A 22512-nucleotide genomic window follows, 5' to 3' on the forward strand; every position below is an offset into this window, starting at 1 on the left:
ATCTCTTCTATCAATCCTATCTGGTACGGATCCCACACTGGTGAGCAGTATTCAAGTAGTGGGCGAACAAGTGTACTGTAGCTTACTTCCTTTGCTTTGGGACTGCGTTTCCTTAGTATTCTTCCAATGAATCTCAGTCTGGCATCTGCTTTACCGACGATTAATTTTATATGGCCATTCCATTTTAAATCACCCCTAATGCCTACTCCCAGATAATTTATGGAATTAACTGCTTCCAGTTGCTGACCCGCTATATCGTAGCTAAATGATAAAGGATCTTTCTTTCTATGTATTCGCAGCATCAACTATGAAAACACAAAAAAGGTGTACTCAGTTGTAAAAAAAGCAAAACAGGAATAGTGAACGATCCAAGCTTAAGAGTTGCAACATCGAGCGCATTTCAAGAGCAACGGCCTCGTGGTTGTGTTCGAGGTGTGGGATTGCCCCATTTCTTTTCTTGCCGGATTATGAGCTGTCCGTCCGGTCATTGAGGTGTCTGTTCACTGTACTCAGATTTGTGTCTCTGTCATGGTGTAAAATCCGTTTGCAACAGCGAGGTGTAAAAAAATGGTTCAAATGGCTCTGAGCACTATGGGACTCAACTGCTGAGGTCATTAGTCCCCTAGAGCTTAGAACTAGTTAAACCTAACTAACCTAAGGACATCACAAACATCCATGCCCGAGGCAGGATTCGAACCTGCGACCGTAGCGGTCTTGCGGTTCCAGACTGCAGCGCCTTTAACCGCACGGCCACTTCGGCCGGCGAGGTGTAAGGAAGGGATCTCTAGACGTAAGTACCTCCTATTTGTTCTACACAATTACCACATGCTATGAGTCTTGAGTTCCGTTTCGGAAGTTTTGACTCTTGAATTTCTTTGTTTTAATATTGTTCGCAACCGTTTATATGTTGTTTTCATTTCTGTGGAAGGTCCATGCGGCATCTCGTCTGCTCTCACTGTTCATCACATTTACTTGGGACGGTAATCTATTCTTACATCCTATAACCAATGTATAGCATGACAGTTGTCAAGACTACAGATGAAGAACAGACAGGTCAGTAACCGGACTGAAAGTTCATAATTTTCTGAAAAAAAAAATTGATCACGTGGGAGATTTGAACACGGAGCTTCCGGTTTACCGTCCAACACCGCAACCACACAACCACGACGCGTGGTTCTTCCAATTCGTGGGAGCTTGCCCAACTCGACCTTGGACCGTTCACTGTTTCTATTTGGCCTCTTTTTCCACAATTCAGTATGCCTTGTTCCTGTTTTCATGTTTGATCTGCGTTCAGTTTTTGACGGGATATCCACTGGACTATCTTGCACATAGATTTGAGAAGTGGTGCGATGGAGTCTCCCTTGTGGGCAGCACAGATGTGTGGCGGTGCAGTCAGCGAGGGTCAGGGCGGTGCTGCCTCAGCTGGAGTACTCGTTGTTCCTCGTGTCTTACTGTCCCTGTTAACATATATCGGTAAAACGAATATCCCACTAGACTAATTTAAGACCGCTCTGTCGACCGGGCACGTAAAATTCCAGTTGAAAAATAATTTTCTTTGTAATGGAAAACAAACTGACGCTTTCCATCAACGCTCGACGTCACGTGAAAAACGTGATGATCAGCATTTGTTTGGGCTGACTTCAACTACACAACGCAAAAACAAAATTGCAGGTATCTGCCGAAACACCAGGGAAAATGCGCCTGACGACTGTTGGAGAGGCATAATATATTCTGGAGGGGCATGCTTCAAATTCCTGTCGATCCAGCTACCCAGTTGTGAGGTTTATCATAATTTTTATAAATTAATTGTGGACAGTTGCTTCAACAAATTCAGCGAGCTATTTCTCCACCCCTAATGACGCCAATAACGATGAAATAATAGACTTTATCTTTTCTCTGTCGTACCAAATGAGTATTATGTTTCTTTCCATAAAAGTGCATATCCTTCGAACAAGTAACAGTAAAAGGTGCTAGATGACTACATTAACGAAAATATACAACGACTAAAACTTTTCTTCTGCGAGCTACACAGACCATAAAAGACATGGAACAGATATAATCAACGCACATCTTGATTAGCACTCAAGATTCTACTATTACTGTCGCAGTAATTTAGAAAAGATGTAAATGATCCACCATTGATTCAAGAACGAGCAGAAGATATTACTACAAACTGAAAACTTGGTACCTTCTCATTGTTAACTGTCACGTTTTCACATCAGTGGCAACATATCACAGCACAGAAGTTCATTTTCTACATTGCTGCATCGACAATCATCGGCAAAAGTGGCGGCGGTTGTTGATTACACGATCTTTACAGCCACCCTATCGCGGCCCCGAGTGCTGCTGTTCTTGTAGGGACATCCGAGAGTCAGTTTTCAACAAGGTAACGGCCGCTATAGTTCACATTTCTCGCAGGCATTCGCGCACTTACGTGACGTTGCCGTCAGCTAGCTGAACACAGCTGAGGGGTCGCATAAAATGCTAGAATATTCAGTTTGAATGTATAGACAATCTGCCACATTATCCGCAACAGGAAGTATATAAAAAATAAGCGACTTTGTTGTAAATATGAAGCACTCTTTCAACACACAAAGCTATCAGACATGCCACAGATAAGTTTAAAATTATTATCTATTTCTTGCCGAAATTCTTACAAAAAAATTACTTTCGCACTGAAATATTTGTTATTGGTTTCCAGACTTTTATGTTACATTGACAAAAACATCAGATTAAGCTATAACAACATTTCAGTAATTATCTTCGCTGTAGAATTCTCCCATGTGTACAGATCTTTCCTCAACCGCATACGATTACTTTCTATTAATAAATTTTGGACAAATCTTTGCAATAAAATAAATGGCTCATGTGTGAGACAACACTTCAACACAGAAAAAATTACTTACATGTACCTGGTGCGTCTACAATGATTCGACAGATGCGTTTTCTCCGGTGTTTCGGCAGGTATTTGAAATTTAGTTTATGCATTCTTTAGCTAGGGTCAGCGCAAAAAATTACCGTCGGTTTGTTTCTCATCACAAATAAAATTGTTTTTAAATCGGAATTTTACGAGCCCATTCGATATAGTGCTCCCAAATTAGTGTAGACGGATAATCGTTTTATCGATACTTATTAACAGGGATAGTAAAACGCGGAGAATAAACAGCACTCCAATGGCTTCGCGGTAGCAGTTAGCGCGGGTCAGTGCAGTGCTGTCGCTGCTTGTCCCAGTTAATACGCATCGACAAAACAAATATCGCACTAGACTAATATGGGACCTCTCTGCTGAATGGACACTTAAAATTCCTCTTTAAAAATAACACTACGAGTCGCATGAAAGACGTGATGAGCTCTGTTTGTTTGGGCTGACTCCAGCTATACAATGCGAAAACGAAATAGCAAATATCGCTCAAACACCACAGAAAATGCTCCTGATGACCCAGTATGTGGTGTCTGCTCTTCCGGACTTATCTGAAATAACGGACACCTCACGTGATTCGAAGCCGCTTTCGGACACTGAAATGATTCAGTGACAACAGGTGAAAATTTGTGCTCGAACCTAAGGCTCCTGCTTAATTTGAACGATCGCTTAAACGAATCGGCTACCCGAGCACACTTCCCATCGGTCTCAAATTCCCAGCCTGTTACACACCACTGGCGTAGCGTCACCTACCCATGAAGCCCTCATTCGCCATTTCGGATTCTCGCAAGAGATCGGGCGTCGCACCTTACTGATACTTACACATATGTGATGCCTGTTCTTTCGGACAGCGGTTCACGGGTAGGTGACGCTACGCTAGCAGTGTGCAACAGGCTGGGGATTTGGGGTCGGCTCGGAAGCGTGCTCGGATGGCCGATGTGGTTAGTCAGAGCGCTCGCGTTAAACGGGAGATCCGAATTAGGGTCACGATCCGGCACAAATTTTTATCTGTTGCTACTGATTCATTTCGAAGCCTAAAAGCGGCTAATATCATTGAAAAATGCTATTTGTCACGCTGAATTCAAAATTTGTTAACGGCTGATTTGAGATCCTGCAGAATTTTTATGTTTCCGGTTTTTATTTTGATGTGAAACTAAATTACCTGAAAAACGCTTGTAGCAATTTTCTTAAAGTATGTCAAAAACGAAAAGTGACATCCAACACTGTTTAACTGAGCAGCAATGTCTGTGAAAGAGAGGAGAAAGAAGAAAATACGATAATAGAAACATCGATGATTTATATTTTATTTCATCGAAACGAAATACGTGCCTTTAAAAGCAAAATTGTGGCAAATGCGGTAACTGACGATAATAGCAGCAAAGCACATTAAATTCAAAATAATGATACACTGTACACCTGCATGCACTACGTTACGATTTTATGGAGATACAGCCATACTTTTGCTTTCCCAAAGTATGGGCTTGAATGTATACAAAGATAAAAACGATGAATATTTCCGATAGACCTTAGCGATGATCGAAGTGGGCCCGCTTTAAGAATTTCAAAGTTTCTTTCGTTTCAATAAAATTAACGATGTCGAATAGGTATGAGAACTGACAAATATTTTAGAAATGGTTATGTCTTTGATGTAACTGTAACCTTTATTCCATATAGTTTTGCAACAAAAATACTGCTGCAAGAATTTTAAATTTTCAATGTGCTCATTGCTGGTGTTTGCACCATACGAATGAATGTAAGGTAATTTTACACTATAATTATTGAAATAATGTCGTCGGTATTGAATTTGGAGTAATGCTACGTAACAAATGACAGGAGCTCCAAATTACGGCAGATAGTTTTTCCAGAAGAGCGACATGGAGAAAACAAACAGATATGGACTTCCAAAACTTCGCTCTATGAACTTTAGACTTAACGAGACTTTCGGCTCCAAGCACCAATAAGCTAACAGACTAAATGTAGTCTTTGTTTCAGAAGAGTTTATATTTCTTGACAGTCTTATGCAGATAATACGGGTTAACTACATACACAGCCTTATCAAATAAAAATGACGATTATTCTAAAAATTTAATTCCAAATTAATTTGTAATAACGTATTAAGTACTTATGTTTACTGATGTTGAACGAATTCAGGTTCATGAGGCTTTTTTTAAAAATCAGGATGTTCAAGGTGTTGTCACATCATACCGCAGTTTCGTATTGCGTACAAACATACACTCCTGGAAATTGAAATAAGAACACCGTGAATTCATTGTCCCAGGAAGGGGAAACTTTATTGATACATTCCTGGGGTCAGATACATCACATGATCACACTGACAGAACCACAGGCACATAGACACAGGCAACAGAGCATGCACAATGTCGGCACTAGTACAGTGTATATCCACCTTTCGCAGCAATGCAGGCTGCTATTCTCCCATGGAGACGATCGTAGAGATGCTGGATGTAGTCCTGTGGAACGGCTTGCCATGCCATTTCCACCTGGCGCCTCAGTTGGACCAGCGTTCGTGCTGGACGTGCAGACCGCGTGAGACGACGCTTCATCCAGTCCCAAACATGCTCAATGGGGGACAGATCCGGAGATCTTGCTGGCCAGGGTAGTTGACTTACAACTTCTAGAGCACGTTGGGTGGCACGGGATACATGCGGACGTGCATTGTCCTGTTGGAACAGCAAGTTCCCTTGCCGGTCTAGGAAAGGTAGAACGATGGGTTCGATGACGGTTTGGATGTACCGTGCACTATTCAGTGTCCCCTCGACGATCACCAGTGGTGTACGGCCAGTGTAGGAGATCGCTCCCCACACCATGATGCCGGGTGTTGGCCCTGTGTGCCTCGGTCGTATGCAGTCCTGATTGTGGCGCTCACCTGCACGGCGCCAAACACGCATACGACCATCATTGGCACCAAGGCAGAAGCGACTCTCATCGCTGAAGACGACACGTCTCCATTCGTCCCTCCATTCACGCCTGTCGCGACACCACTGGAGGCGGGCTGCACGATGTTGGGGCGTGAGCGGAAGACGGCCTAACGGTGTGCGGGACCGTAGCCCAGCTTCATGGAGACGGTTGCGAATGGTCCTCGCCGATACCCCAGGAGCAACAGTGTGTCTCATTTGCTGGGAAGTGGCGGTGCGGTCCCCTACGGCACTGCGTAGGATCCTACGGTCTTGGCGTGCATCCGTGCGTCGCTGCGGTCCGGTCCCAGGTCGACGGGCACGTGCACCTTCCGCCGACCACTGGCGACAACATCGATGTACTGTGGAGACCTCACGCCCCACGTGTTGAGCAATTCGGCGGTACGTCCACCCGGCCTCCCGCATGCCCACTATACGCCCTCGCTCAAAGTCCGTCAACTGCACATACGGTTCACGTCCACGCTGTCGCGGCATGCTACCAGTGTTAAAGACTGCGATGGAGCTCCGTATGCCACGGCAAACTGGCTGACACTGACGGCGGCGGTGCACAAATGCTGCGCAGCTAGCGCCATTCGACGGCCAACACCGCGGTTCCTGGTGTGTCCGCTGTGCCGTGCGTGTGATCATTGCTTGTACAGCCTTCTCGCAGTGTCCGGAGCAAGTATGGTGGGTCTGACACACCGGTGTCAATGTGTTCTTTTTTCCATTTCCAGGAGTGTATATCAGAGAGATACGATTACAAACACAGCGGTCTGCGTAAACTATTGATCTCTTGCACAGCACTTTGAGAAAGGCAGATTCAGAAAATTTAGGTTTAGGTGTTCATTCCAGACAAGATAGTCTCAAAAACTACTGTGTATTATGTGGAGGGTTAAATATTTTTCGAACGGTGATCGTCTATTTGAAACAGACCTCCTTGCGAATCATATACTAACCTACACACGTTTCCATTATGGTTTCAATAAAATATTTTTTTACTTATTCCTTAATAATGGTTGGCTCATTACAATTTACTGTAAGTGCTCGATCGCTGAGAAATGTGCATATGAGTGAATTTGGCACTTGCAGCAGAAATCCAGAAATGTCACTATCAAATAGCCACCCAAATATCCGGCGTAATACATTATATCTAAAAATATGATTTGGGAAGTGTGGCTCAGACTTTGGCAAATTTTACATCACGATTTCAAACTTTTTCAAGTTGGTGTGCAGCGAAATCTTGAAGTTATTGTGGGCCAACAGCCTTTCCCCAATCTACATGAAATTCATTCACAGTTGTGAATATCGACACCCATCGGTTGTATAATGGAACGACGACAGTGAGTATTTGTGCCGGATTGGGACGCGATCCCGGTTATCCACTTATCGCGAGCGGTCGCCTTACCATTAGGATATGCGAGTACGACTCACGGCCGCATCCAAACTTCCATATGTCGTCAATCATGTGTCAAGAACCTGCACTCGTACGTTCATGATGTGTATTTCCGTACAGGTGAGACATTTTAATTGAATGTCGCTTGCCCGGTGTTGGCGAGTTAATATGTTACTGCTGTGCCTGTGTTGCTCAGACATGGTAGCCTAACCGTAAGGCGACAGATCGATATAAGCGGAAAATCCGTTTTTGAGTCACGGTCCGGCACAAATTTTCGCTGTCGTCATTGTACTACACAATTGCTGTTGTTCATATTCGCAAATGCGAATACATTTCATGTATTTCATAACGGCTGTAGTCGCCGCTATGCCTGTTCTTCCGGACTTGCTTACGTATCCGAAGGAACGTTGCACTGTAATTCTGCACACAGGTACTGCAATATCGTCAAGTCTCGTCCAAGAAAAGCATGGTATTTGAGTTAAACCCAGTCTCAATGTTGGCGGGTGGGTATGCAACAACATATCTCCTGCAATAAGCAGTTGAAGTGGTGTGAACCTTTCGTCAACGTCCCTCGCTACGTAAGAAATTGTCTGCGTACTGTTCACATGCTAACGTAACGTCTGTAACATCGGTTTTCACTCGACGAGGCCTTGGCACATAACGGCTTAAAAAGTTAACAAAGGAAAACATTTTACCTACGTAAACCTGAAATTAGACCGGTGAAGTAAAAAATAATGAACTAGTTTGAAGACTGACTATATTTTCTAATTAGCTTGTCTTACAGTTCATTTTATCATAGAATTTCGCATATCTTGAATTTTCTGTTGGCTAACGGACCTTCGATCATAGCTTTTTTTCAACCTGAGGAAATGCTAACCTCGCTAGCTAAAGATAGCTCATATTTGTGATATTTTTTCAACTCTGTGTTTAACTCTATGTTGAACTCTAACTCTTACGTTTATGCTGATAGACGCGATTTTTAACCAATGATATAGTATATGCACATATTTTTATTTTATTCAAGCAAGTTACAATAAATGGAATTAACCAGTCTAGCAGAATAATCAGATGGACAATTCTTCGGTACGAGAACAATGCAGTTAATATTAACAGCCTGCAGATACATACCTCCCCTACCTTGGCTGAATTGTCAGAGGCAACTGACAATTTGCGTCCATTGGTTTCTGCATTGTCGCTGACGTATGCTGCGTTGACGTTGCCCAGTTCCTGAAACGTAACAGACAAAATGCGCTTATCAAAACGCTGGATGTATCATCTACATTAAAAACAATGTTCTCACTTATTTACTTCCCAATTCTAAGCGAAAAAGTTTAACATAAAGAAAAAGAAGAACTTTAAGTGTCTCATTTAGTGATAGTCAAGCAATAATAACACAGCATTGTGTTTAGTTACGTAAATACGAAAATGCAGATTACATAACAGTAACTGGGAAGTCCTTTTTAAACAATTTATATCTCTTTTTAAGGACGTGATAGGTTTTTTATATAACTAAGAGAGTAGGTGGTGTAGAACATCCACGAATGCGAGGACGGATTTCTGACGGCCTCTGGCTGGAAAACATCAAGTTCATAAAAAGTTCCAGGTCAGCCTTCTATCCATGCCCCTGCAAATACCTAATCCATTCAGAAAGACAATGTTCCGAATATAAATTTCTTATTCCATTCTTTGGCAAACCTCTGAGGAAATAACTGAACTGTATTACTTAATCAAATATTTATGTAGGACGAATGACGATGATTTGAATTTTGAAGGAATGTGCACATGAATTTCACCACGCTATGTGTAAATGACGCTAACATCAAATGGTTCAAATGGCTCTGAGCACTATGGGACTTAACATCTGAGGTCATCAGTCCCCTAGACCTTAGAACTATTTAAACCTAACTAACCTAAGGACGTCACACACATCCATGCCCGAGGCAGGATTCGAACCTGTGACCGTATCAGTCGCGTGGTTCCGGACTGAAGTGCCTAGAACCGCTCGGCCACAGCGGCCTGCCGCTAGCATCATTTACTATATCGTGTTGTGACACTAGAGCCACATTTGGGAGAACGAGGGTTCAAGTCCGTGCCCAGTAGTCCAGACTTAGGTCTTCTGTGGTTTCCTCAAATTGCTTAAGGCAAATATTGAGATGACTCATGTGGAACAGGCTCAGACGATTTTGTTCCCTATCGCTCTCCATTTCGAGCATGAGCTCAGTATCTAACACCTCGTCGTCCTCGGGACGTTTGACTTCAATCCTCCCGCAAACATTCTTTGTCACTGCAGTGTTTCTGTTTTTATGTTGCAAGCTTATTTGATGCTCTGGATGTTCTCCGGTTAATTAATTTACACTAGAGGGAAATATACCGTACCACTTTCACCAAGTGTTTAAGAATAAAGGCGAATACATTATATGCTGTGTGGTGTAGCTAAACGGAAGTACGAGTACAAAAAGATGAAACAACCCAGCTTTATATCAGTTAACAGAAAAAGAGAGACAAGCCTTTTAGAGCGATCTTTCTTAGAATGACGGAAGGCAACATGACTCTATACTGCCTTATTGTAGACTTACCCGACTGCTAACGCTTCCTCCCGTGGCACTGGATGTAAAGACGCGTTTGCTATCTAAATGACAAACAAAAACTGTTCAGTATTTCTCCTCGCGCGAAAACGTCATCTGATGTTGCAGGAACTGTAGAATATAGTCAAGAGGTATAACTTCTGATCGCCTTAACAGCCCCTCTAGCAATCCGTCGTTTTGGGTATAGAGCGTCTAGTGTCGAGGTAGTACCACACATTTGCATCAAAATGAAATGTAGTTCCGTCAGTTTGCAGCCATATTAAGCTACGAGTCTGTAGTAGAAAAATTTATCAGAAAAACTAAGTAGACCAACCCATTTAGGCTGGTTAACCTTATGATCCTTTCATAAACCGTCCTCGCCTGTACGTTCACAATGAACCTATGATGGCTACATCTAATCATTTGTGCTGCTGATTTTCGTATGCCCAAATGTGTCTGTCTTGCAAGTTCCCGAAGTCACCTCAAGTAAACGCCCAATTATTGGCAAATCAACGCCCAGACGAAAACAGTGGTAGGTGAATGTGTCTCTCAAGTTTGTGTAAAAATGTAGCCATAGCAGCTAATCCCCCACATATCGCTTGGCACTGATGCAGGTGGTGTGTATGTTATTTCATATTCACAGATAACTCTCTATATGTTAGCATGAGATACGCCCTGAGCTTGTGCCACTTTGCGGGTGTCATCCGCTTCTGACAACTGATCTTCTTGCGGATTATCTACGGATGGCTCCGCTTCTCCTCCCGCGGTCGTCAACGTCCTCAGTCTTGAATTTCCTCAACGTTCATATTCCTTGCTTCCATCGCCTCCTCCACTCATCTTGCCAATTGTGTCGCGGGTGACCTCTTTTCTTCCGCTGGTATGTTATCCATCTATTCCGTATGCTGTCTTCATTCATCCAATTCACATGGTCAGACCACATCAGCTGTTTTTATTGGATGTCGCCACAGACGTCCCTATTCATTTTCACTCTCTCCCCGATTTTTTTTTGTGACTTCCCGGGCTTCTGCTCCATTCAAAAATAAACTCTGCACTATAGTTTTATACATTCTCTTCTTCGTCGTTCTTCTTACCTATCGGGTCATTGCCCTTGTTATAGCTCGTTCCTTATTAATCCTACTAGTGATTTCATCATTATTTGTGCCCTGTTTATTAAATAAAACCGCAAGGTATTTTGCCTTTTCCACAGCTGCAATTACTTCTCCATCTATCTCCAAATTATTTACTTTTACGGTTCAACTGGCCAATCCCCGCACTTCATGTTCGTCTTCAGGCCAGCTATATTGTATTCCTCTTTGAGCTCTGTTACCATAAAGTTCTTATCATCTTCCACTAATACAGTTCGGTTATCTGCAATATAGCGGCTAAATATCTTGCTGTCCTCTACTGTCTGCCCTAACTTGGCATTTTCTAAGCCAAGTCAGCAGGTCTGCTCCTGGATACAGCTTAACCCAAATCCTTGACAGAGACCGTTCACTTCAAATGTTCTCCTATCCAACTGTTCCAAATCCATACTCTCTCTACATTATTTCATGTAGAAAGTCTCTTCGGGTTTGCTGCCGGATTCTAAAATCAACTTGACTCGATATTTCGGCGATCCAACTATTCTCCATCTTCAGGAAATGCTGCTTCTGCTGATGAGTCCCGCTGAGAACTGACGCAAGATTGCAATTCGACGTCCTATATAGGCCACCGTTCAGTTCACGGCGCATGCGCCGCCCATCACGGTTTCTGCCTTCCAAAACAGGGAGGCGGTGCCGCCCTTAGTGAAACACTGCTGGCAACGATATATCGCAATCAAGGCCGCACCGAAGAACGTTCAGTTTTGATGCGAGATAATACAGGATTCCACGTTTTGCTAAGAGGAAACCCATTGTCTCTGTTGATTAAATTATCAGCCAACCTAACTTCAATCGCCTCTTTATAGACACTATTCTAAAAACCGGAAATGTTGGCAATCACAACAGTTTCCTCAAATTTCATTTTGTGTCCCTCATTTAGGCAGTTTTGTGCTACGGCCGATTTTTCCGGCTGTTGTAGCCTCGTGTGACGGCGATGTTCCACACACCTGTCATTCACTGTGCGAATAGAACGGCCAACGTAAGCTTTCCCACATTGACACGGGATTTTGTACACCCCGGGTTTCCTAAGTCCCAAATCATCCTTCACAGAGCCGAGCAGAGCCCTAATCTTAGAAGGTGGACGGAACACACTCTTAATGTTAAAATTCCTTAAAATTCGTCCAATCTACGGAACACACTCTTAATGTTAAAATTCCTTAAAATTCGTCCAATCTTAAACGATAAGCCTCCAGCATAAGGAAGAAAGGCCACATATCTATGTTCCTCTTACACCTCCGGAGATGGTCCAAATTTCATAGCCCGACGAATCTGTTTCTCGGTGTATCCATTTTCCTTAAAAACAGTCATCAAATGCTCAAGTTCTTGGGTTAAGCTGTCTGCGTCGGAAATGGCATATGCTCTCCGTACCAAAGTCCTAAGGACGCCACTACGTTGGTGTGGTGGATGACAACTCTTAGGGTGCAGATTCCAATCTGTGTGTGTCGGCTTTCGGTGAACACTGTGTCCCAAAGTTCCATCTGGTTTTTTTATAAACTATTACGTCTAAAAACGGAAGCATCCCATCATTTTCAACCTCCATAGTAAATTTGATACTGGGATGAAGACCGTTGAAGTGGTCCAAAAATCTGTTAAGAGCATCACGTCCATGCGGGACACAAATGAGGGACATAAAATGAAATTTGAGGAAACTGTTGTGATTGCCAACATTTCCGGTTTTTGGAATAGTGTCTATAAAGAGGCGATTGAAATTAGGTTGGCTGATAATTTAATCAACAGAGACAATGGGTTTCCTCTTAGCAAAACGTGGAATCCTGTATTATCTCGCATCAAAACTGAACGTTCTTCGGTGCGGCCTTGATTGCGATATATAGTTGCCAGCAGGGTTTCACTAAGGGCGGCGCCACCTCCCTGTTTTGGAAGCCAGAAACCGTGATGGGCGGATTGCAATCTTGCGTCAGTTCTCAGCGGGACTCATCAGTAGAAGAAGCATTTCCTGAAGATGGCGAACAGTTGGATCGCCGAAATATCGAGTCAAGCTGATTTTAGGACCCGGCAGAAAACCCGAAGAGACTTTCAAGACTTATTACGCCGGGAAAGCCTACGTAATCACATTATTTCATGTAATTTCATAATAGCTTTTAGCAATCTTTCATCAAATTCTCCTTCAACTTTTCTCACAGTTTGTTTATGGGTACGTTATCATTTGCTTTCTCTAGGTCAATCAATGGAAAGTGCGTCTCCAGTCCAACCTTTATAGGTTTTTCACACATTAATTTCACTATGAAGATGTCCATTACCGGCCTTCCTTCCCAGAATCTTGCTTGCTCTTCTTGCTGATTGTGATTTGTTTCTTTGTCTATCAAATCTTAAGTATCTTCGAGAACAGTTTTCCAACAAAAGGAATCAGTGCCAATTCCCCATAATTATTGGGTCCTTACGTGACACCTTCTTATGTTATGTTATGTAGCATGCTTTCCATTCCGATGGAACATCTTCTCCATTTCACACTCTTTTAAACAGTTTCCTTGGCATCTCCAACCATTTCTGTGGTCAAACTCGCCAGGTCTGGATATATTGTTCCAGATCATGATGCCTTTTTCATCTAACAGCTCCTCAAAGCCTGTTGAAGAACTTTTGTATCCAAAGGCCGTAATTCCTTCCGTTGCATCGTTATCTCACATCTATATGAAGATTCAGACCCATTTTCCTCAAATAAATTCTTAAAATACTTTGACCATTGACCATGACTGATATTATTATGATGTGACTTGTGTCCAATTGACATGCCCCTCGATTTGATTTCCCTCCATGCTTCATCACTACCAGCTCCACCGATCATCCTCTCTACATATTCACGTCTTTCACCTCGCGCCTTGTTTTTCCTTTTCAACAATTCTATTTTCAAGTCCCTACTTAGTGTCCTGCATCTATTTCTTATTTGATTGTCATTCTTCACGAATGTCAAATGAGCTTCTTTTTTTCGTTTCAACCACCTCTGCTTTTCCTACAGCCCACCAAACAAATTTCTTCTTCTTATATTCTCGAAGGGCTTCTACTGCTCTTTTTATGCTAATATTGTTCTTCTACTGTTCTCTCTGGACTCTCCAATTTTTTTGCCACTCTATGTTGTTATAAGTAATTAGTACTATCTTCTCTTGAACTTTGCTAGTTATACCCTACAATCTCAGGCTGGGCATCGTGTTGCCTCCTCTTCTATTCATTACTATCCTTGAAAGTGTAGAAGATACAGATTGTCCGTCTTTGGAATAAAATGCACCACTGATTCTGCATATCAGGGATCTGACAGTTTGTTGGTAGATTTGTGGAGGTATATAGCATTAGATGTCTACGAAAAGGTCGTTTAATTCGCGTAAATAACGGGCAGCTGATTTGTGCCCGCAACGATGTCCAGATGGGTTCTATATGTTTTACATCAGGCGAATTTGGTCGCCGAGACATCAACGTTTGTTCACTATAATACTCCTCAAACCACTAAAGCATGGTTCATCCTCCGAGACACGGACATTTACAACGATGAAAGATGCTGTCACCGTCGGGGAAGACATCAAGTATGATGGGATGCAGATGTTGCGCAGCTGTCGGCGAACCTTCGCTTGCAGCTTCAGGTCCCACGCAAGAGCAGGAGAATGTCTCCCACAGCATAATACTATTCCTACCAGACTGCGTACGTGGTGCACTGCTTGTTTCGAGCCGCCGTTCACCTCGATGACGGCGTTTATAAAGACGATCATCGACCTAGTGTAGCAAAAATGTGATTCACTCGAAGAGTCGGCACGTCTTCATTGATCGACGATCGCATCCCGATGGTTCCGTGGCCACTGCAGTCATAATTGACAGTATCATTGGGTCAACATGTGAACAGGTAGAGAGGGTATGTCGTGGAGCTCCATGTACGATGAACAGTGTTCTCCGAAACACTTGTGCGTGCACCAGCATTGTACTCTTTCGGCAGAGATGCCACAGATCACCTTCTATCCTACTTTACAGAGGAGACAAGCCTCCGAATCCAACTTTCTGTGAAGAGCCGTGGATGCCTAACCATTTAGCACTTATTGGCAGTTTCACTGTCGTTCTACCTCTTTCCGTAGTTGTTCACGACAGTACCACGTGAATGTTCCACCAGCTTCGCCAATTTCGGCATACTCATTCACAGGATCTGCCACCCTTTGTTGAAAAAGTCACTTATCACAATAGATTTCCCAATTTGCAGCCCATATTTTCGCTAGGTGATCCCCGTCCATGTCTGCTCCGCTTAAATAATTTTGCTACCGCGTCACGTGCCCGCAACGTCACCAGGCGGCATCCAAAGTGGCGGTGAGCAGGGTCATATTGTTTTTGCTTATCAGTGTATACTGACCACCTTTTATTTAGAATAATGGATACTTCTGCCTCAGCCTACTGCCTTTTCCCACTCTATTAAAATAATGAGCATACTTGAGCAGATATTCATGGCCAGTTTCTTTCTTTTTGTTTCGGGAAGAACAGCTGCCTCAATGTTGGAATGTGTTTTTTTTTCTTTTCTCTTTTTTTTTCTAATAAGTCTTCTGACTGGTTTGATGCGGCCCACCACCCTCTCCTGCGGCAACCTTTTCATCTCAGAGTAACACTTGCAACCTACGTCCTCAATTACAGTATTTGCTGGGTGTATTCCAATCTCTCTCTTCCTCTAGTGTTTTTACCCTCTACAGAACCCTACAACACCATGGAAGTTATTTCCTGAAGTCTTAACATATGTCCTATCATCCTATCCATTCTTCTTTTCAGCGTTTTCCATATATTCCTTTCATCACAGATTCTGTGGAGAACCTCCTCATTCCTTCCATTACGAGTCTACCTAATTTTCAGTATTCTTATATAGCACCACATTGCACTTGCTCTGAGCCTCTTCTGTTCCAGTTTTGCACCGCCTGTGTCTCACTAGCATAAAATGCTATGTTTCAAACGAACATTCTCAGAAATTTCTTTCTCAAATTAAGCCCTATGTTTGATACTAGCGGACTTCGCTCGGCTAGGAATGCTCTTTTGCCAGTGACTCCTTGCTCCGACCATCGTGTGTATTTTAAAGCCTAGGCAGCAAAATTCCAAAACTTCATCTATTTCATGATCACCAAACCTGATGTTAAGTTTTTCGATTTCTCGTTTCTGCTACTTCTCATTACTTCTGTCTTTCTTCGATTTACTCTCAATCTATATACCGTACTTATTAGACTGTTCTTTCCATTCGACACCTACTTTAATTCTTCTTCACTTTCACTGAGGATAGCAATGCCACCAGTGAATCTTGATAGCCAATCACTTTGTATTTTAATCCCATTCTTGAACCTTTCTTTTATTTCCGCCAATGCTTCTTCGACGTATAGAGTGAATAGCATGGGCGAAAGACTACATCCTTTTCTTACACCCTTTCTAATCCGATCACGACGTTCTTGGTCGTCCACTCTTATTGTTCTCTGCAGCTTATCTCTGTTTTTCTCAGGATTTCTAACATCATGCTCCATTTTACGTTATCGAACGGTTCCTCGAAGTGGACAAATTCTACGAACGTTTCTTGATTTTTCTTTAGTCTCACTTCTATTTATCAAAAGAAAGGTTAGAAATGCCTCTCTGGTGCCCTTACTTCTCGTAAAGCCAAACTGATTGTCATCTAATACATCCTTAGTCAGGCTACCTTCCATTCTGAAAGCGGTTGCACTCAGCGACTGTTATACTGACTTGTAAGTTATAGACTGCAGCAATCAAAAAATGGTTCAAATAGCTCTGACGTGAGCACTATCGGACTTAACTTCTGAGGTCATCAGTCCCCTAGAACTTAGAACTACTTAAACTTAACTAACCTAAGGACATCACACACATCCATGCCCGAGGCAGGATTCGAACTTGCGACCGTAGCGGTCACGCGGTTCCAGGTTCAAATGGTTCAAATGGCTCTGAGCACTATGGGACTCAACTGCTGTGGTCATCAGTCCCCTAGAACTTAGAACTACTTAAACCTAACTAACCTAAGGACATCACACACATCCATGCCCGAGGCAGGATTCGAACCTGCGACCGTAGCAGTCGCACGGTTCCTGACTGCGCGCCTAGAACCGCGAGACCACCGCGGCCGGCCGCGGTTCCAGACTGTAGCGCCTAGAACCGCTCGGCCCTCCCGGCTGGCTTGCAGCAATCAGTAGGCCTTTTTAAATTGTATTATGCAGATCTAGATTTCGGCTAGAAGCTAGCCATTCTGAATGCACTATTATTTTCGCTCAATGCATGTAAGTCCCTGTTGAACGGACTTCATCCACAGTTCTCTTTCCATTCTCCTGTATATTATTTTTGTCATCACTTGGATGTATGAATTGTTAAACTAATTGTGCGATAATTGTCGCATCTGTCGGCTCTCGCAATCTTGGGAATTACGTGTATGATGTTTTCCCGAAAGTGTGATGGTATATCGCCAGTCTTACACATTTTACACACACACTCTTGCTTTTCGTCAGGCTGTGTAGTTGCTTCCGTTCTTCCACTTTACACTGATGCCTAGCAGGTTGCATAACGAGCTAGGCTACCATGCGCCCTCCGAATTGTATTGACGCTACGGTTCTCCAACTTGATTCTTAAAATAGGAACCGTCCACCATCATTCGTCATCCAACCGTCACACACCCATCACGGTAATATGTGGAATGCAGTAAGTCCACACATTAGTGTAGGAAGAGTGCTCACGATGAGCACAGTTCGCTCGCTGGTATTTACTATCCATTTGAAGGATAAACAGCTGCATTCGTTTCGGAAATCAGTCGAGTGACTGGCGTGCCGAAGATGAAGTAGAGGACAATCGGAAGACCTATATTGTAAGCGCCACGGATGTCTTTTATTTTTCGTTAGTACCACGAATGTCTGTATTCGCCGAGATTTTACTAGAACCTTGTACATGTGATAAAGAATACTTAGAGCAATAAATACAACACAACCAGTGTAAGTTCGTCTACATTTCTTTCCTTTATAGGCGTCTACGATTGCATAGTTTTAAGAGATTATAGGAGTGTGAAGGGTAGAGGCATTGGTTCAGGTCGTATCGAAGGTAGGCTGTCATGCAACCTTCTCATCACCTTATGTGTTAATGATATACACCCAACGCTTATCGGTTTTTCTCTTTCTTTCTTAGCTTTAATTATACCTTGTGACAACTTAATACTACTCTACTGGCTTTGATTTGTAAAGCAAAACAGTTGTAGAATAATGCATCTTTTGCTAAAAGTGTTCTTGCAGTAAGCGCACGAAAGCTGTTGAACTATCGACCGACCTCTGCCAATGACATCACTGAACAAGATAGTCCCGGTCGTTGACGCCGGCTTTCTCATTCCAAAACCACAAACTCCCCGTCAACAACACGGTGCCCAATGTGCTGCAAAGCAGTCGAGGACTCGAACTGAAAATCTCAGCACGCTGTCAGACAAAATGACTGCTTGGCTGTGGAGGCAGTTCTGTCTGAAGTGTTTCGTGTAGAGTGCATTGTGGGAATATACTTACAGGCTGTTGATGGCTACAACTTAAATAATACAAGATCGCGAAAATACATAAATGTTACACAAATGTTACAATGACTGAAACGCTGGACGCATGAAAACAGAAAATAGCACAAAATTATACAGGTCGCATGTACACGGACGTTGGAGGAATGATGATGTTTGCTTTGTGGGGCGTTCAACTGCGCGGTCATCCGCGCCCGTACGAAGTCGCAGTTTTTACACAGTCCAATTTTTGAACTTAATACAACCTAGCAACTGTCACAAATGATGAGGAAATGTTGAGGACAACACAAACACCCAGTTCGCGGGCAGAGAAAATCCTCAGCCCGGTCGGGAATCGAACCCGGGACCCCGTGATCCAGAGGCAGCAACGCTAACAACTACACCACGAGCTGAGGACACACTGGAGGGAGACGTGCATCGCTTGAAAATGAAGTCCAGCATAATTTACGAGCGCATGCCGAAAAGCAATGCCTCCGAATTTTTTATTTGAAAATTCTTAAAATTTTTGAAATGAAAGAAACTACCAACGAGAGGCCAGTTTGTTGGTACTGCATGCACCGCTTCGTCACTATCAAAGGGATGTCATCGAAATGTGTTTTCTAAGTTTTGAAAATAGATGAAAATCGGATGGGCCACGTCGAGACTGTATGGAGGATGACAGTGAACCCAACGCATCGAATTATTGGAGATATCGCAGCGCTCTTCTACCGTCTGGCACTGTCTTGCAGAAGAAGCGAGTGCTCCATGTGTGGACGAACTCTTCGAATTCGTACTTTCATTTTTCTGATGGTTTCGCAGTACCTTGCAGAGTTTGTGGTGGTGCCATTAGGCATGAATCCAAATGCACCACGTGAACGTCCCAGAACACTGTGAGAATGTCATTGTCTGCTGATGGTATGAACTTCAATATTTATCACCCAACTCCATTGGTGGTGTCACGTTTTCGGGGTCAAAACCCCGCAGCTTTCATCAGCCGTCACAGTGTTGTGAAGGAACCAGTTTCCCTAACACTGCAAACGCAGAAGAAACTATCGACATATGTCAGACCTCCTCTGTTTCACGTCAGGAGTGAGCATTCGAGGCACCCACCGTGCACGCAGTTTCCTCTACCGCAGTTCTGCGATGATTGTCCGTACTCCCTCTCATGCCACAATTACCTGAGAGCTGTGTCTATGTTATCTGACTATTTTCTCTTTTGAGCTCATCAACCCATTTCCGATGAGTCTGGTCGGTTGCCGTACGCGGTCGTCCACTCCGAGCTCTGTTACACACGTTGACGTTATCACCAGCGCTCCTTTCATTAAGAGCACGAACAACCCAATGTCGCACATTACTGACGTCGATACAAACGTCACAGTACACTGTGTTCATTCATCTACGGATTTCAATTGAAGGCATGCTTCTGCGGTTAGGAACTCGATTACTGTACGCTTTTTCTCTGGTTACAACACGTCGTGATTTTACACGCTACAATTCGGAGCCCTCTAGCGACAGAGGGTTGCAACTTAGGTCAGCGCAGCGGAAAAGTCGATCGAGTAATATGCATGACATACAACACCTCAACCGATATTGAGAAAAGAACGAAAAATTCGGAGGTATTACTTTCCACCAAGCCTTCCTAATAGAAGTCAGCGTACTTGACGAAATAGAGGGACAGGAGAGAGTTATTGTTCCACGTATCGAAAGCAAAGAAAATAAGACAAAACAGAATGTGACTGTAACCTTTAACATGTTAAAAAATGACGAAATTCCTCCAACTGTATTAAGGTGTTGGTTTTATTGGCAACTAGTTTCGATGTTGTTACAACAACATCTAAATACAACATACATACATAAACAACCAATGTAACAACAGTAATTTATGAGTTATTATGCAAAACAATTCTATTATAAACACATTACATAATGGATAATTTTAATGAAAGTAATTATATTTTTGGTCATTTCCGTTAAAATGCCATCACTCTGGACATTAGCCATTTACATGGTATTATTAAATACAAATGAAGCTGTATATGCATAGTCGTTTTATTATAGGTTAATATCAGGTATTAAAAATGGGAGTATATAAAAGCTTAAGCGACAAGCCGTCATTCTAATGGATAATAAAATAGGCGTGGAAAACTGTAATTTTTTTAAAAAATAATGAACTACAAAAAGGAGAACATACGCGTTGCCAATCAGACATATGTTAGGTAAACTTCATTGTTTACTAGTAGTGAGCGGTGGGCAAGATAGACTAGAGTTACGTTTGCGAAATTCTGTGCTGTCGTCATACTAAAATAACAGTGGCGTAATTTACTCAGATAACGTCGTTCCTAACACAACGAAAGAAATGGTAAGGGACCGAAAAAATGGTGCGAAACCCAGTTGATATAAGGTAGCCAATAGTGTAAAATACATGGTAATCAATTTAAAAAACTATTCATTCCAATAAAAGTATAAGTTAACACGTTGTTGAAATACAGAATTTTTCAAACGTAACTCTAATCTACCTAGCCCACCGTTCACTACTAGTAAACAATGAAGTTTACCTAACATATGTCTGATTGGCAACGCGTATGTTCTCCTCTTTATAGTTCATTATTTAAAAAAAATTAATGTTCCACGCCTATATTATTATCCATTAGAATAACGGCTTGTCGCTTAAGCTTTTATATACTCTCATTTTTAATACCTGATATTAACCTATAGTAAAACGATTATGCTTATACAGCTTCCTTATATTTAATGATACCACGTAAGTGGCTAATGTCCAGAGTGATTGCATTTTAACGGAAAGGACCAAAAATATAAGTAGTTTCATTAGAATTATCTATTATGTAATGTGGTTATAATAGAATTGCTTTGCATAATAACTCATAAATTATTGTTGTTGCATTGGTTGTTCATGTATGGTATGTTGTGTTTAGGGCCTGAAGATGATGTTGTAACAACATCGAAACTAGTTGCCAATAAAACCAACATCTTAATACAGCTGGAGGAACTTCGTCATTTTTTAACATATATTATACTAGTTGAGGTCCCAAGTCGTCCGTTTCAATTATGTATATACGAAGATAACCTTTAATTATCCAATGGCTTGCAATCGTTGCAACGTGTAGACCCAGAGGAGATATGATACTGTCAGGTTTGCTGACGCCAGTAATGAAGCGAAACAGATATTGTTTTAGACTTCTTCTTGAAGTCTTCTGCCTTATAATGCAATGACGGCACGTCTGAACTTACAGTTGAACACTTCTGCTTGAAGCATAACTCAAGATGTTTTTCGTGATAACTAGTGTGAGGGCAATCAGCTGGACACAATCAACGGAAGCTACCTGCAGCTGGCCAGCACCGGCCGTTACCAGTGTCAAATAACGTCATATGCAGATTGCTCTGTGGAACACGTGTGTCCCACACAGTCACAATCGTTCAGTGAAATGCTACAGAGTATCCGAACAGAAGTTGATCTGACCATAGTCTTTTTTTGTCATTATTTTTCTGTCCAATATGATGCGGCCATCCATCTCTTATTTTGAGGCAGTCTCTTCCTCAGAGCTGCACTTACTCGTACAACCAATGTCCTGAGTCGTTTCGTGGATTTCTGTAGATCTCTCTCCTCCACTACAGTTTTTGCCATTTACGGCCCCCTCAGGTACCATGTAAATTATTCCCGTATGTCTTAACACATGACCTGTCAACCCATCCCTTCTTCTATTCACTGTTTTCCACATATTAGTTTCCTCGCAGGTTGAAACTCGGCCTATATTTGATACTAGTGAACTCATTTTGGAAAGGAGCGCCATCTTTGCTTGTCCTAGCTTTTTTTCATATGTTCTTGCTTCGTCTGTCATCAGATATTTGGTTAAAAAATTCCTTCTCTTCGTCTGCTCCAAAATTCTGAAATTCATTTTTGCTACACCTCATTTCTTTCATCTTACGTTGGTAAACCGTAATCTGTTGATCTAATGAAGACTTCTATATGTCCTGTAATTGTTGCTCACTTTCTCTGAAGACAGCAATGTTATCAACGAGACCATAACTTCTGGACTCATCTCAGAAAGATTCTTTTCGTTGGTTCATCGCTTCTTTGATGTCTAG

At 42.4% G+C, this 22512-nt stretch overlaps 1 protein-coding gene across 2 annotated transcripts in view; it reads right to left on the minus strand.

Moving 5' to 3' along the window:
• Positions 1-22512, minus strand: part of LOC124776632 (sodium-dependent nutrient amino acid transporter 1-like) — a 216120-nt gene that overhangs the window by 87232 nt on the left and 106376 nt on the right. The window contains exon 3 of one of the 2 annotated variants that reach the window (XM_047251720.1): positions 8366-8455. In XM_047251720.1, the coding sequence (XP_047107676.1) occupies positions 8366-8455 (90 nt within the window). Of the gene's footprint in view, positions 1-8356; positions 8456-22512 lie in introns of both variants that reach the window. The other variant, XM_047251719.1, reaches the window with a different exon arrangement.

This window comes from Schistocerca piceifrons, chromosome 2, assembly GCF_021461385.2.
Source record: "Schistocerca piceifrons isolate TAMUIC-IGC-003096 chromosome 2, iqSchPice1.1, whole genome shotgun sequence".
Taxonomy (NCBI): Eukaryota; Metazoa; Arthropoda; class Insecta; order Orthoptera; family Acrididae; genus Schistocerca; species Schistocerca piceifrons.